The 16550-nt window shown below is 38.9% G+C and overlaps 1 protein-coding gene across 1 annotated transcript in view; it reads left to right on the top strand.

The window, feature by feature from the left end:
- Nucleotides 1–16550, top strand: part of ZNRF2 (zinc and ring finger 2) — a 50245-nt gene that overhangs the window by 27456 nt on the left and 6239 nt on the right. The window contains exon 2 of the mRNA XM_053467033.1: nucleotides 12726–12821. Coding sequence (XP_053323008.1) covers nucleotides 12726–12821 — 96 coding nt within the window. The remainder of the gene's footprint in view (nucleotides 1–12725; nucleotides 12822–16550) is intronic.

Here is a 16550-nt window from a genome sequence, read left to right as displayed (position 1 = left end):
ATAGACCTACATTCTGTGATTCCTGGTGCTTAGATAACTTTGTACTTTTAGTGTTGCTTCTTTTTACCTGATCCTTTAGTCTATTGCTGTAGAATTTGTAGTCCTGCTTTTTTTTATTATTATTATTCCTAGAAAGAAATATATACTTTTACCTTCCTTTTCCAAAAAAAGGGGTCATCTAATGAAAATGAATAGTGCTCTGTGATGTGGCAGCTTTAATTAGAAGCTAGAAACCCTAGGACCTGATTATATCACAGTTATTCAGGGCCCTGGACTTAGTTAGGTGAAAACATTTGTTTTAGGTGGTGTCCAGTAGAGGAACAAGTCGATGAAAAAAACAAGATCAAATTTATTTGTTAACCTTCTGTGTTGCTTTTTAAGTGTTCTAATTGCACAAGGAATGGAATATAGTACATGAATAAATCACAGAATAATCATAATACCAGTTAAAGTACGCAGAGACAAACAGCCTAATCCAATACAGTTCTTAGAAAACAAACCTTATAAAGAGAGAGAGAGTAGGACTTTAGGAACGTTAGTAGATCTAAATACCGGTAATTAAAATTTTTTTGTGAAAAGAGACATAAATGTCATTGCATCCCTAGAGTTAGTATTGTCCACAAGTCGAATTTTTTGTAGACTGATGGGAAAAAATGGCCCTTTAAATGTCGAGCTCAGAGCCACTTAGTCCTTTTGCCTTGTCCTAATCTATCGGTTTGTCTTTGTCAGATCTAGTTTTGTCAGACCCTGTGAGTGTATTTACTGTATGAAGCGCTGCGTAAATTGCATTAATAAAAGACAATAATAATATTTCGGTTGCTGCTATGCGAGAGCCTTATACGGCAGTAAACGTGGTAATGTTATGCAGCGTTAAATTAAAAACTGGTTTAAGGAAATACCGCTCATGAAGAACAGTGCTGAGATACCGCTAATTATACTAAATGCAAGGTACTGATGGGTTCAGCAGTGTTGGGTATCTAGCTGTAGGTCAAATGTGTGGTTTCAAGGGGTCATTGTATGAGTTGAGGTTCACCTGAGATGCCTGTATGTGGGTATAACTAATATAACATATGGTAGCCTTTCTCTGCTGTCATGTGGTGAGCATAGTTGGGATTGCTGGAATTTGAATAGATCTGTGCTCCCATCAGTACTCTCCATTGTTACCATCTTGGAAAAGCAGATAAATAATGTAATGCTAGACTAGCTCAACAGTTGTCATAAAACCCCACGTAATACTGTACTGTAAGTATTGTGGCTTAAATGTTTGTAAAGTAAGTCATGGCGATCATCTGTGGTGTTTGTGCACAGAATACCAAAGGATGGTCAGCGTTCCAATCACATTCAACATATATAGGACAAAAGGAACTTCATAAAAAACCCACGAAAGGAGCCGGAAATTACTTAGCCATGCAAATGGGTACTAATGTGAAGTGCTTGTAATGCTAGATAACTTGGTGGCTTACTCCCTTGCCAGCCCTTATCTAAAGAGATGTCTGAAATGGTATGGGGGTTGCTTACCAACTGTGATGATTTTGGAGGTTCCATGGCACGGTTCTGTTATTTTAAGAGAGATATGTACTGATGGTGTAAATCTGTTAAAACAAGGCATGTCAGTGTAAAATGTAATAAAGGATCATTGATGTAAGTCCTAATGGAACTAAGAGGTCACATAAGTGGAGGCTGTGAATGCTCTGTTCAATAAACATTTTGATCACCATTGGACATCAAATCCAATCAGTTGGATTTTTATCATTTAATTATTTTAACATTTTATGTATTTGCATATACAATATACTATATTTTTATTGTGTAAACTTTTGACATATTCTTGGTAAAATAATTTTCAGTGGTGCCCTGACACCTGCTTAAGTTCATAAAAATGCTTTAGGATTCCCCCTTTAAACGGCAACGTCGGTGAGTTAATGTGAAGTGCAGACTGTATGGCTGTGGGAGTGGGTATTGGAGGTAGAGGACATTGTCACTCTGGTCTCTGTGGGTTCTATTTTGTGTGTCACGGCTTCACTGTGTTAATCTGACCTGAGCCAGCTCAGACCATACTGAGCGCCACTCCAGCCACACCTTCCATTCCTCTAATCCTGTGACAGGATTTCACCTTGTTTTTTCTTTACAGTTAACATCAGTCCTCCAGCATACCCTGTGGTTACGAGAAACCTTTACCAGGCACTCTCCCCCCCCCCCACGTCACATATTGGATTAGACTCTTTTATGCTACTTTAGCTCTGATAATCTGGTTTAACAGGTGTCACTATTGATAAGGACTTCTTTCCTAACCTGCAGCTCCTGCTGTCAATACCTGGAAGATTAGAGGAACAATACGTAAACAAATGCCACGCACTTATGTTTTCCGAATGGGGTAATGCTTTTGCCTATTTTATTTTTTTTCCAACAAAAAAATCAATTACAGAAATCTTCATTCCACATAACTGTATGCAAATGTTAAGCCACCTGTTTTAGTAGCATCTGCTGCCACTAGAACCTTGCAGTACTACACATTATTGTTATGTACCTGCCATCACCCCAGCCTGACCGCTGGGCAAGGTTACCAGGTCTGGACCAGATGGGATTGCATCTCTCAAAAAAAAAATCTCACATTACTTTACCTTTTGTATGTATACATTCTCCTTTCCCTCCAGCTACCAAGCCTTTCTTCACAAAGTCCATGTTGTAGAAGGGACCGTGTGGACTATGTCTATGACATAATAGTATTGCATTTTAAAGCATTGTATGCTCATTAATAAAAGTTAGTATAGACAGAGCTAAGGTGGTATAATTGTCACTGGCCTTCATTGGCACGAAATTTGATAATGTACAGTTTAGCTCCTTTTATCTCACGCACTTTTAATTATACCACCTGAACACCAACACTGATACTGCCGCTAATTGTTAAACATTAACATTTGTTTCAAAAGAAAATTAGTATTCTGAAGATGAATGTCTTTGTATCTAGAGTTCCTGATACATGCTATTTTGTGCAAAACATAGAAAAATACCAATACTGGAAAAACCTGTTAATTTTTCATCAATTTGTCTACTTGAATGCTTTCCTGACTACTAGAGGCCAAACACACAGTTTAACGTTGACAGGGTAACAAATAACATGAGAATTTAGTATAATGAAAGGGACCATCTGAATTTAACCACATACTATCTCCACACTTGGTTCCATGTAGTGAGGAAGTATAACTGCATGCAGGTTTGTAGCATGTCCGATTAAGAAAGGGACTCAGTGGAATTTCATTATGAGTTGATGGGTGAGAGGACCTTGTGAGGCATGTAGAGGTCATGCCATGGCCAGTTGTAGATCTAGAAGTATACAAGAAGAAAGTGAGGAGCAGGATCCCCGTGTTCCTGTCAGGTCTAGGAAGGGACATCAGAAGTGATCTGGTCATGTTAGCCTCTCGGCACCTCTTTAGCTAGCATGAAGCTTTTTGAAGTACTGTGATCCTCTAATTTGAAAGTAATTGTCCTAGAAAACTATTTTTTACTCAACAAAGAGTGCCAACAATGTTGCTGTGTGTGTAGGTGTGATAGACTCCATTTTATTTTTTCAAATCCATAATTGGGAGGAAATAGTAGGACATAATGACCTGAGTCTGGTAAATGAAAGGCGGCGAGTCTTTTCCAAAAGTAAAAAAAAAAAAATTTAAATGTGAAGATTACTTTTTTAATACCCACCTATTTATTAACTGGTCAGACAACATTTTCTTAGCCATTTGCATGTTCTGTTTAATGTGTGTAATTTTTTTCCATGTTACACAGCTGGAAGTATGGCCTTAATACCAGACTTGCTTTTGCCAGAAATTTCCAGTTCTACCTCACAGAGGGCTATTAATAACTGAGATTCCAGATTAAACATCTATTTTGCATTCCGTAAAACACCAGAAGGAAGCCTTAAGGGACAGCATACTTTTGTTTTTCCACAATGAGCCCTCTTTTGTCGGTTAGTTTAAGACACTAGTAAGACACTAGTAAGACACTAGTAAGACACTAGTAAGACACTAGTAAGAGACTAAGATTTGGTTCAGCCATGTGTTGTTTGCAGACCAAGCAGCGTCTAGCTTTTTATAAAGCCAAGTTGGTTTGAGGGTTTCAGCCAATGAGGAAACCGGGACAATGCTATTTGGAGATGTTTGAATATTAAATGGATAAACGGTCCATGATGATACAGTTACACGCCTGTAATTTTTTCTTTTGTTTGTTTGGGTATGTAGGTGGCAAAGCAACGCAAAGTGGCCATGTGGGACTTGCAATAGGGGTTTGTATGTTGTTACAGTACATCTCTGTTGATGTATGATCAGAGGAAATCAAGAGCTTTCCACAGCTAGCTGAAAATGGGACAGCTACAGTGGGTAGTGCCTGAAAATCGGGACACTTGGGAGACTATGCATGTTTAACGTTTACACTTTAACGCAGAAACTCAGTTTGGGGAGATGTCTGCTGATCAGTCAGTGGATAATTGCTACCGTGACAAGTGTTGGAGAAAAATGAGTGAGGTCAGCATGCCAGCTTGTACGAACAACTGATCCTTGCCATCGTGCAGGGCTAAGACATTATGCTATACCATGTGCCCTCCTCCCATAATGGGAGTTGTAGTCCAAAAAACAGGTGCAGCGAGGGTGGGGTCTTTGTTACCAATATATCATGTGATGTGTGGCACAGTACTTGTGTATAACGTCATATGACTACATTTAAAAGTAAAATAACTGAAATAACCCTGGGGGGCCTAGGGTTTTGCAGTGGAGCACTGTACTTTGCGTAACGGTGGCCCCCTACCCAATATGGTAGGGGCTGCCGTTACGCATACTGTTGGCCTGCACTCCCTCAGTCCCAGCACACTGTCTGAGCCTGAGCGTGATGTCATTTCCTAGCACTGAGACACCATCAGCGTGTAAGGGCCACAAGGGCAGCGGAAGAGATGTCCTGAGCCAACAGATGTAGAGGTACAAAAAATGTCTGTGTAAGTCTGTTATTATGTGTTAGTGTGTGTGTAAGCATGTTAGAAACATAATTTTTTTTGGCTGGCTCCTAGATATAAAACAAATTTGTCCACCCCTGCTATATTTAGTTATGAAACATTTAAATTTAAAAGAGTTATCAGGGCAACATTTATGGTGCGTTGGTGTTGATCATCATTTTTGTTATGATTTTTTTTTGTTAATTTGTTCAAGCAGTTAGCAGGTAATAACTTACATTGGGCCAACAACAGAAAAGAAAACCTTCTGTAGAAAAGCCCTCTTTTGACCAGTAAGATATCGCCTTTTACTAAAGATCCATCTTCTCTTGGACCAATAAAACTATACCTGTTTTCCTTATTCAGATACAGTTACAAAGCAAACGTTCGGCGTGTGGGGCTGTGCACAGCCATTTCTAATGATGGATCATAGCAGAAAATGTTTTGGCATGAATAGAGCCCTTTGGTGGCTTAACAAAGATACAATGGGAGCATCTAATATCCAATTTATATGCATAAACATCCCATGCTGTGGGATCAAAAATGTTACGTGTGAAAACTAGCAAACAGGTATTTGATCTAACAACGTCTTTATAAATGACTCTAAAAATCTCTAGCTGGCCTACTGCGTGCCTTCCATTCAACAAGTTACTACTGTGCTGACTTAAGATAATAGTTTATAAAAAAAAACAAAAAAAAAAACACACATGGTACATATAAAATTCAATTCTGTTCAATTTACAAGATTTAAAAAACCAAAACAAATACTTTTATAATAGTTTGCACTTGTTCTGAGGTGTTTCTTTGCATACCTTTTGCTAGTGTGCCGTAATCATTCCAGGTGGATGCCGACTGGGTTCAATCTTAACAGCATTAGGAGCTCATCGTTGTGCCCCCCCCAAACAAAAATGGTGAGCGTGGGTAGAAGACCTGGTGGGCAGCACTAAGTCGTATGAGTTCCCCAGCTAATATTTGGCTTGGATCAACTGAGCCAGTAATACTTCAGCATTAGTTGGTAGAAGCTCAGGTCCACTACCATTACAGAGCCACAATATGGCAACCCCCTTAGGTTCATTGTCTGCTATTTCTTGGGAAAGCTTTAATAGCTTCCCCATTTTAATTGCGTTCCAAATACTTTTAAAATGCTTTTATTTTATTTTTTTGATAGTTGCTGTAGATATATGGGTCCGTATGTCCTGGCAAGATGCAATGAGTCACCAGTTTGTTCATTGCCTTTGTGCTGGAAGCCTGCGTCTAGAATCCAATGCTGTGTTCCAAGCTGCTAAATATAACATTTTAATGACGTATACTGCTACTGGTCATAACCATGATTGTTGTTTTTCATAACAAGCAAAGCAGCATTTTTTCAACAGAACTTTATCAATTATATCCCTATGTTCTAATGTAAGGGATGGTGCGCCCTAATACCTGCTCTTACAAACTAATATAGCTAATGCTTTTATGTTAGCCCTGTATTGAGTTAAACTCAGGCTGCAATAACTGAATGCTCTATACAAAGGAATCTAGGACTAAGAGTGAGCGTATGTGTGTATATGTTTAAAGCGTATTGGCTCGAATATAGGCCATACCCTTAAAGTTTGGTGCTATTTTAAAGAAAAAAAATATTTTCAAATTAAAAATACAGATTAGTGGAATGGTAAAACAGTATTTTATCTAATGAACAGGCATACATGCATACCTGGGAACTTCTGGGCTTCCTCGGCCAGGACTGCATGCTGACGTTGGTGGGCGTTCCCGCTGACGGCAGAGGGAAACGCCCCCATTTAAAGGAAAAATAGACGGGGAGCGGGGGGGTGTCAATATCCCGCGACCCGGAAGAACTCCCGCTGACGTCAGTGGGCAGTCCTGGCTGCTTCCCGCAAGGGATGTTCCCAGGTATGATTATAGAGTAGTGTGTGTATGTGTGTGTATGTGTGTGAATGTATGTATGCACAGAGACACCACAAAAACTTCAATAACAAACAGAAAATAGCATTACTGTAGTTTTATATTTTCTCAGTGCAAAGTTTCAGCAGCCATTCACATTCTAAAACACGCATAAGAGGAAATGCTGCCTGCTTCATTTGAAGTTAACATCCAAATGTTTTTTCCCCAGAAAAATAATTGTCAGTCAATATTCTTCATGCTGTTTTGACTGACAAAAATCGATAAGCAAAGTAGGATGTATGCATTATTTATTTTCACAATAAAGCAACAATAGATCCGTAGATAAAATGAGAATTTTTCAGGTCATCATTACGTTGTATTAGAGATCGAAAAAAAAATAAAATAGAATTGACTTCTTTTTGGGGAAAGACTAACCTCATTTACTTGGCGTAAAATAGATTCTTTTGCCAGAGAACCGTAATCCATTTTTTTGAATTATACAATGTTTGTAACTCGAAATTGGTCAGGTAAAACCAAACACATTATTAATCTGCAGTGTTAATGGCAAGCAGTTTCCCTGGGGCGCATGTGCCGGATTGAGCTCATTGTTTTGACCCTATAATATTTAATGTTTTCATTTGGTGAGCCAGATGTCATTTTGCCACCTCTCAGAGACTAAGCAAGATTATTTACCCCTTGTTGTTTTCTTGGATTGGCTAATGTGTTTCAATTTCAACTATTACAATTTGTTGTTCAGTGCCTCATAGACATGTTTATTGCTTAATCACATGGTATATTACCTCAGATTAGAGGATGCAACATTTGAGACAATTATGGTGCAAGCTGGTAAGTGTTAGCTTTAATACACTGTTAAAATGTAGATATAGTACTGTAGAGCCCATGAACTTACTCTGGATGCCTGTACAAACTGCACAATTCCACGGTTGCTCACCTCCGCATTTCCCATATTTGCACCAGAGACTTAGGGTATCGCAGCACATTACTGGTTTGCTGGGCAGCAGCGTATTCTGGCCTAGAGTAAGCAAGTCCAACCAGCGCATTTACATTATGGAAGGCTCCAAAAGATGTATAAAGAGTTGATGTGCACTTTGGGGGCAGCCTTTAGGTGGAGTGTGCCAGGTAATTGCATACAAGCTTTAAATATTGCTGCTGGAGAGGGTGCATCCACAATCTTTCCCTCATAGACCCTAATTGAGCATAGTTTTGTGAGACTGGGCCACACTCGCTGCCTCTCTGGCTTACCACCGAGCTTATCATCCTTACTTGCTTTGATAGAGCATCACAAGTTTAAATATCCTTTTGTTAATTTTTAAGACAAGTGCTGCTTCTTCCATCCCTACGAAAGCCAGTACAGCATCTGTCAACATTCTACTTCTGCTCATAGGCATCATTCTTATCATTCTTAAAGAACAATCATAGCTGCAAACTGGATAGTTTGAGACTTTCCACCTGGCAGTCAAAGAGTTAAACACAGCTAGTTGTCACAGCCTCATCAAGATCTGGGCAGAATTTCATCCAGTTTTATTGTTTTTACCTTGAACTGCTAACTTCAGTTTATGTCTGTACTAAGCTGGGAAGATGAATTTCTACCCCCCCCCAACCTAGAGTACAGGTGGTGAATATTGCATAACTTCATATATGACTTTTTCCTATTATGTAGCAATAACAAAGTCTGCTGCACCGTACAGTCTTACTTGGGAACTTTCTAAATGAACTCACACTGAGACTCTTCAAGTGTTAACTCTCTAAAAGTAGTGACTCACTAAATGTGTTAACCAAATGGCTCTAATATGAGCCCTCATCGAAACCTTGACTTATTTGAAGATCCTTAATTGAGTCACCTGCATTGAAACCGGTATATCAACCATAACATACTGGGAGCAAAAGTACCAATTAGGAGTCTTTCCTATTCTATACTGCTGTGACCATATGTAAGAGTCAGACCCAGACTGTGTGGTTCTGAGACTGGCGGTCAAACCCTGAGTTTCCAGGTATCTGGACCATCGCCAATAGTCCAATAATTTGTGTTAAAGCTCTTGGTCGGTAGAGCACACCATGGGACTTGTAGCCCCACAGCGGATGGAGTACCTGATGATGTTTATTATTATTAAAATGTATTTATATATAGCAACATCATATTCTACAGGTCTATACAATGGGACCTACCTATCCACAAAGACAGGTTTGGTACCCCTGGTACAGCCTTCCTGGCCGGGTACTGTGATAGTCATCGTTAAGTGGCCAGTACTGTCAGTATCTGCGTGTTTCATCGGTCTCTGTCCCCTCTCAAATTATCGAATATGCCCTGTCATCATAGCTTGTGTTATAATCAAAAGCTATTGGCAGCCTTGTAGGAAAAATGTTCTCAAGCATTTTATCATCAATATATTTTTATATGTGAAATAGCTTTATGTAGGGCAATGACTGCCAAAGTTTAATTTCTTGTTTTATATTCTATAACTGGTTTTGTGGTTCTTGTTTTATTGCCCCCATCCCCTCCTTAAGATTCTCTGATGCGAATTACTGAGCGTTTTTCAAAATGTTATGACGGTATATAGCCTGTGTTGTAAATGTCTCAGTTTAGGGTTATCGGATTATTTAGAATAAGTCCTGTATTAATATGAAACATTAAAGTGTCCCCTTTGTTAATGTCGGCACCTTTGCTTGTGCCATGGTCCCAGGGGCAGAGAGACCTCTTGTCCAAAATCTTGTCACCGTACCTGTGGTTTCAGGTGGCTTTTCTAATAGCTGAATAACTGAGCACCGTATCGCCTTAAAACATTACTCAGATCTCTAGTTAACCGGGGCAATTGAGCAAACACCATTGTTCACTCAAAAAAGGGACATCATTTCAAGTTTAAAATTATGCAATTTAAATCAAAGTGGACATCTGTTTAGCCATTGTTAGCCAGCATATTGATCGCCAAGTGCCCAGAGAACTGATAAACTTTTGGAAATGTGGATGCACAACACTCCTGCAAGTCTTGCTGTCCTTCAAGGGTTGACCTTGAGTGTCTTCTGAAGGTGAATGGCTAGATTCTTAAACTCTGCTAGCACCCGAAAGGTGACCCTCACATGTGGTTTGCTACTGTAAACAAGAGAAATAATGAGTTTCCTATTAACAATGATAGTATGAGGAAGCTACCAGTCAAGGCAGACTTTGTAATGTAAGCCAACAGAGATTTACAGCCTGCAGCATGGTAACCATCCCTGCCAAGTTTCCCTCAAAGGAGATTATTAACCGTCGTCTCCTGCCTCCAAGTGAAATGTACCAGTATATTCAAAGGGAAAAACGGCCTGTACTTTCAATGTAATCTCCTTTCTTCGTTTAAAAAAAAAAAAAAAAAAAAAAAAAATGCAGTTTCGCAAATGGACTTCCACCTGAAGCTATAATGGCTTGTTAAAATCATGATCCAGCTGTTTACACAAAGAATATTTGTTGTTTTCTATATCATAAAGAGCTTTTAAAGTTAGCAGCCAGAACCTTGGTGAGCTGCCACTACATCCCAGAATAATGTTTTGGCCAAGTGCCTAATCCCTTTTTAAAAGGAAATCATGTAATTACCAATATTAAAGTGTATTTACTATAGACTGTAAACTGATATCCATAAGTAGAATCTTTATAATTAGATATGTCAGGCAGCCTTGCATCGTTTTGCATTTCTGTAATAGTACCGATAAATTTACCTCCTGATACCTCTGTTGCCATCTTTAGCTGTACTTGTCAGGTTTGTTCTCTAGCTTGGACAAATAGCAAACGTATCCAGCTTTATCCAGAAGATACATTTTACAGATGTGATATCATGTGTTCTAGTTGTATACATTTCTTCACTCCATCTTTTGATGGATAGCTCTATGTGTTTGTCATTTGGCTATAATGAACACTGCCTAGGTACAGATAGAACTGTTGGAACACAGATAGATGGACACTGCCCACCCTGTGCTGCCAACTCAATTTCCCATATGGATACTTCTCAACAGAACCCAAGTGCCGAGTTGCGACATGACTTGCCTTTCTCTGTGCTGCTAGCAGATAGGAGCTCAGTGGCAGTCAAATGACACCACTTTGTATGATAATGAATTTTGAGTTTGGCTCATGTGTGTGGAGCAAACTTGTAGAACCTTGACTGCTCAAATCCTTCACCTATTGCCTGGTACACAACTTCATCTTTTATGAAGGGGCTCTTCAGAATACTCACCCACCAAGCTTATATTATCGCTAAACTGTGCCGCAATCCATACAGTGGCAGTGAACCCATAATCCCACCATGTGCTGTGCCCCAAGGAAAGCTTAAAACCATGGAAACCATAGAATACATACACTGAATCAAACCAACTCACCCCGCACATATAGTATATGGGACAGTTGTTATTGTAGAAGTATATAACAATATTGTACAGAGTTGATTGTGCCACCATGGTACCCTTCATATTGCTCAATAAGATTAATAACGGTACTCCTTAGACATCAACATACTCAACGGCAAATAACCAACAATCATTAATAGAATAGTCTATAACATATTATAAAGATGACAGTTATTAAAACAGTAAGAAAATGGAAAAGATTCCAGGATCAAAACATTGAATTATGCCAGGAGTGGGACCCAGGGTTGAGTGGATCAGATGACCCTCCTCTTACTTGTGCAGACTATGGAATATTGGAGAAGTTCCCTATATACCCTGTGATACATATAAAAACAGTTTGACCGATGGCCCCTAACATATTGTGTGTTTATATTATTACATGTGACAATTATCTCTTAAAGTTGGCTACTGAAACTACCTGATCAGTTTCCTGAATGTTTCCAACGATTTACTATGTAAAAAAACAGTGGAGATGAGTAGAATGTTTTTTTTTTTAGTGTGTGTAAGTTATAGATATGGTATTTTTTTTGGGGGGGGGTCACCAAATATTCCATAAGTTATCTTTAGCCAAACTTTATTGCACCCCTGTAAGCCTTGCTTTTTCTGGAACAAAAATATGGCCCACCTTTTAGCCAAAACTTGAACGACTGCCTTTGCGAGCACTTGTTTTTGATGTGAACAGTTGTATTGGATCTTAACCCAAAGAACACGCATCTCGGCTGACTAGAGATCAGGAAGCTACTGAGTTGCCCTTTGACGTTTAAACCAGGAAATCTCCCTAGTTTTACTTCTCACATGACCTCCAGAGTATAAAAATAACTGATGTAGCACATGATATTTCACGATGTGCACATAATCCACATTTTAGAAAACCTTTGTTTTAAAGGGGTAGCTGTGCCCAAACTGTGCGTATTGGGATAACGGTCCCTGCTCTCTGTAATTTCATTTCACCGTGAATCACATTGTAAAGATGAGATCTTGTATAACTGTTGTAAATATAGGTGATGTTATTGAGTGACGCAACCCTGTTTCGACTTAATACGCTCAGCAGCAAAGGGTACAAAAGGGAGCTGACTCTAGTCTAAGCCTAGTCTAGACATCATATGCATTTTAATACATGTAACTGTGTGAGCCCTTTACATTCTCATGGCCATAGGCATTTGCCTCTTTCCCCACTCCCAGCAATAGGCTGTAGACTAGATGTGTTCTCCAATCACGTGGTATACTCATCCCCAGTAAGTCCCAGTGTGAGTGGCATCACACCACTGTCACATGAGCAGAAAGAGCTCCTATTGATTTCAGTTGCAGCATGTTCCTGCCACTGGCTGGCTGCTTGATTCAATCAGATCTGTATCCTCAACCTATATTTTCCTTTCTAACCCTCTTCCTCTCCCACCTCCCAAAATATATCTTATTAACTTGCCGGTGTATTGTTATTCAGTAATTTTTTTTTTCTTCTTCTTCTTCTTTCTAACAGGATTTAAGTGTCCGGTGTGCTCAAAGTTTATTCCAACTGATGAAATGGATCTACATCTCGTCATGTGCTTGACAAAGCCAAGAATAACATATAATGGTAAGTTCTGTTGCACTGTATCTAAATTCCCAACTAGGTTTTGATGCTTAGACTTTCGGCAGAGGTCGGGTGTGTTATTGCCCTCAGATTTCGTTCATGGCTGCATTCTGGCTGGCTATGCGTGAAGCAGGGGAATTATTTCATTAAAATCGTCTGCGTTGTGTTGTGAGCTCATTCGCTTGTAGTTGGCTGGCATTAAATAGCGATAATCTTCTGCACAGTATGTTGCCTGCTTATGAATTTAAGACCCTTCAGTAGAGTCTGGAGTCCTCGGAGGTACTTGTGAAAACACTGCTGATCCAGATATTTATTAGTGGTTTTTCTGCTTAAACCTTACAGAAAGCTAGGGTGGAATAATCCCCATATATGTGCATCACTTCATGGCATTTACAGACGATAGATATTGATGGGTTTTAGACATACCTAAGGTTTAGACATCAACAAGTCACCTGAGTTTGTAGTAGAGCCTGGTACATTAAAATATTAACACCACACCGCCACTAAGGCTGGCCAGTTGCTCTGAGTTTCTTCTGGAACTCGAATGCCATAAAAAAAAAAAAAAGTATTACATCAAAGAAGGTATTTTTACTTTGACAAAGGTGTTTTTCACTCTAAATAACTTAGGGGGATCTCACATGGCTAATTTATTTTTTTGGATACTGTTTTTTTTGGGGGGGGCTAGTATGGATGTGTGAAATAATTGTAAAGGGATGTACGTGGTAGAACCCTAAAGGGATTATGATGTCACAAGGGCCCCTCCTCAGGAAACCCTCCCCACCGCCATTTAAAAAAATGTACAAAAAACTAAAAACACAAATTGAACTCGCATCACTCATAGCCAGAATATTTATTATACTAATGGGTGTTTTAGTCCACAAAACAGAGCAGGAAAAGATGTCATTATCATAGGTGTACTTTGTGTCTTTTAAGCGCAGTAACAGAATTAAACCCTCTCCTACATGTGCCCACTCTGTACTATGTCATGTACCGTAACCTTCATGGCTGCAATGTGCAATCTACATGTATGTACAATAAATGTACTAAAGGGTGAGAGCTTTTAAGGGAATTAGTCAGCTTGTTACCTTTAGTATTTGCTTTGGCATTTTTGGGTCAAAGATGGAAGGAATTTTGCGAGTGTTGTATTTATAGGGATATAATGTGATGAGAATGAGTAGCTTAACTTGTCCTAAAAATATATATGGTATGTCATTGTTCACGAAGGGGTTAAAGGGTTCATGTACGTGATGGTTGAGTGTCCCCTTTAAGTTACTGTTTTCTCTGTTTGCAAATGTGTAGAGGAATATTTTAGGTTTGACTATAAATGATGAAGTGAGGGGTGGTTAGTGTAGAACTGGTTACAGGGAATCCTGGAGTGTGTTAGAAGGAGGAAGTTGTCCTAGAAATGATGTTACCATTGCTGCATTTAGTTACAAAAGTGAGAGACTCCACAGAGTAGGTGGAACTGCACCTTTAGTCTTAAAGTATGGCATAGGTAGAAAATGAGCACGTGTAATATATAAGATTTTTTTTACTTTATTATGAGGCATTGTGACGTTCGAAGAGGACCTTGAAGACCCAATTAACAGATAGGAGCTCTCATGAGAAGCATGTGATATGCTGGATATCTTTATGAAAAGATGATGAATGTAAAATAACAACTAACCCATAAATGCTAAAAAGTTTGTCCTGACTGAAGCTCTGATGTGATATTTTTGTGTTCTTCCACTTCAGGTGACGGGATTTATTTTTTTTGTCGAACATTCCTTTCTGGTAACATAACTGTAACGTTGTGAGAATGGGGCAACCGGAACTTTGTGAAAAATATGTACTTCAAGGATGTATCAAAATCATTGCTGTAGTGTATGGTGCATTTCACATAGGAAACATAAATAAAGTGGCCATCTTCAAAAGGGGCTAAATGAATGTGGACCTTCCTCCACAAAAGTATATACGCACGAATGCTATAAAACCGCTTGTATACATGCTTATAAAGATATTGGTTATTTTCATACACTATGCCGGTACTTTTACTAGTAAACTGTCTAACGCAATATGATACCATATGAGTATTTTTTATAACAGGGCTACCAGGGAGCTTCTCTGTACTTTCAACAGCAATTGAACAGTTAATTCAATTTTCTTTAAACAAACCAAAAAAAAATGACACACTCCATCAACGCACAAACACTTTTCAGTAACTTAAACAAAAATCTACATAGAAAGATAGAAAATGTTTTTATTCTGTTTGACGATGAATGGGGCGTTTCACCAACCCAAACTCCTTATTACAAACCAGCTTTTGATTAAAATATATTTCAGATCTCCTTTTGAAAACACTGTTGAATTATTCAGAGGCTCCACTCACGGTTTTACTTTTTTTCCGGATGAACAAAGCACATTTACTTTTAAGAACGATAGACTTGAAACTTCTTTGGGCATATGAAAACCAGGTGCATTCTGCAGCCTGCACTCCATTCGCTATGTCTTAGACATCATTATTCTCCTTCACGCATTTGGCTACCGGGGCATGATAGGTTAATAATTCACCCGTACATACGCTTAGTCTTCCTGCCTGCCCAGAACAGCTGCTCATTCATTCACATGCTATGTGGGTGTGCTGTCTACATTTTTCTTAAATCATGAGCACTCTCCTTTTCTTTTTCATAGAGGCCTTGGGTTATAAAAGCAATAACAAACATACCTGGGAATTTTCGAAATGAGCAGACTCTGAGACTGTTTTCTTGTTCAATAGCCCATCACAAAGATGTTTTTGTAGGGCCTCGCTCATTATAGCCTGCGAATGGCCCTAATAATGGTCTGTTTGGAAAGGGATATTGGTCAGGAGGTAGAAAATTTCCTGCGTACGAGCAATGGGATGATCAGATGATCATTAATTTGGAGTACATGAAGGAGCCAGCTCCACACTATGTGACCTTGAGAATTTTCCCATCCTCCCAAAGAACTTGGTAGTTCCCGGGAATGAATATTAAAATATGAATACACTAGGAGATGAAAAAAATATATCTTTCCACTCAAGCTTAACTAAAACTGCTAAACTAATAACAAAAAATGAAAATTGTGAACAGCTATAAACGCATAAGAGAAAAATTACGACGGGTTCCAAGGAATTCTGATTCTGACACTAGGGATAACAAATAGATCAGGCATTTCATTAAAACTGGGCCTCCTAAACAGTATATGCAACCATAGCCTGCCTCAAGAGCACAAACTTTACAAGGGAGATGGTTAATAAAAATGTTTATTCATGTCCCTCGCCTGTTCTATATACAGTCAGTGATCACAAATGAGACGTGGCTGTCACATCACTCTGTCTGCACAGTAGAAAAAACACTTGATGTGCACTTTTTACTGATTGAATACCAGCTGCTGAAATGTTTAAATGTTCCTGGTGTGTGTATTAAAATTATTAGTCATTTAACTTGACACGCAGTCAACGAGGTCCAAGAGAAACCATTACTATTGGTTAATTTCCGATTATGTGATCAAAAAGAGCCAAGCCGTAATCACCAGAAAGTTCATCAGTCACAATAAAATGGAGTGTCATTCAACTTCATTCAATCTAGAACTCAAAGACTCATTTTTACGTAAAGTGCGCCATTTCCCATCTCTGATCCGAAATCTGTTTAACTGCAAAACAAAACCTTTGAGGGTCACTTCACATGAGACTATTTAGATCCCCAAGCTTATGCCCAGCAATCGCACCCTGCT

This window comes from Spea bombifrons, chromosome 5 (assembly GCF_027358695.1).
Source record: "Spea bombifrons isolate aSpeBom1 chromosome 5, aSpeBom1.2.pri, whole genome shotgun sequence".
In the NCBI taxonomy this organism is placed as follows: Eukaryota; Metazoa; Chordata; class Amphibia; order Anura; family Pelobatidae; genus Spea; species Spea bombifrons.
This window is presented reverse-complemented; position numbering and strand designations above follow the sequence as displayed.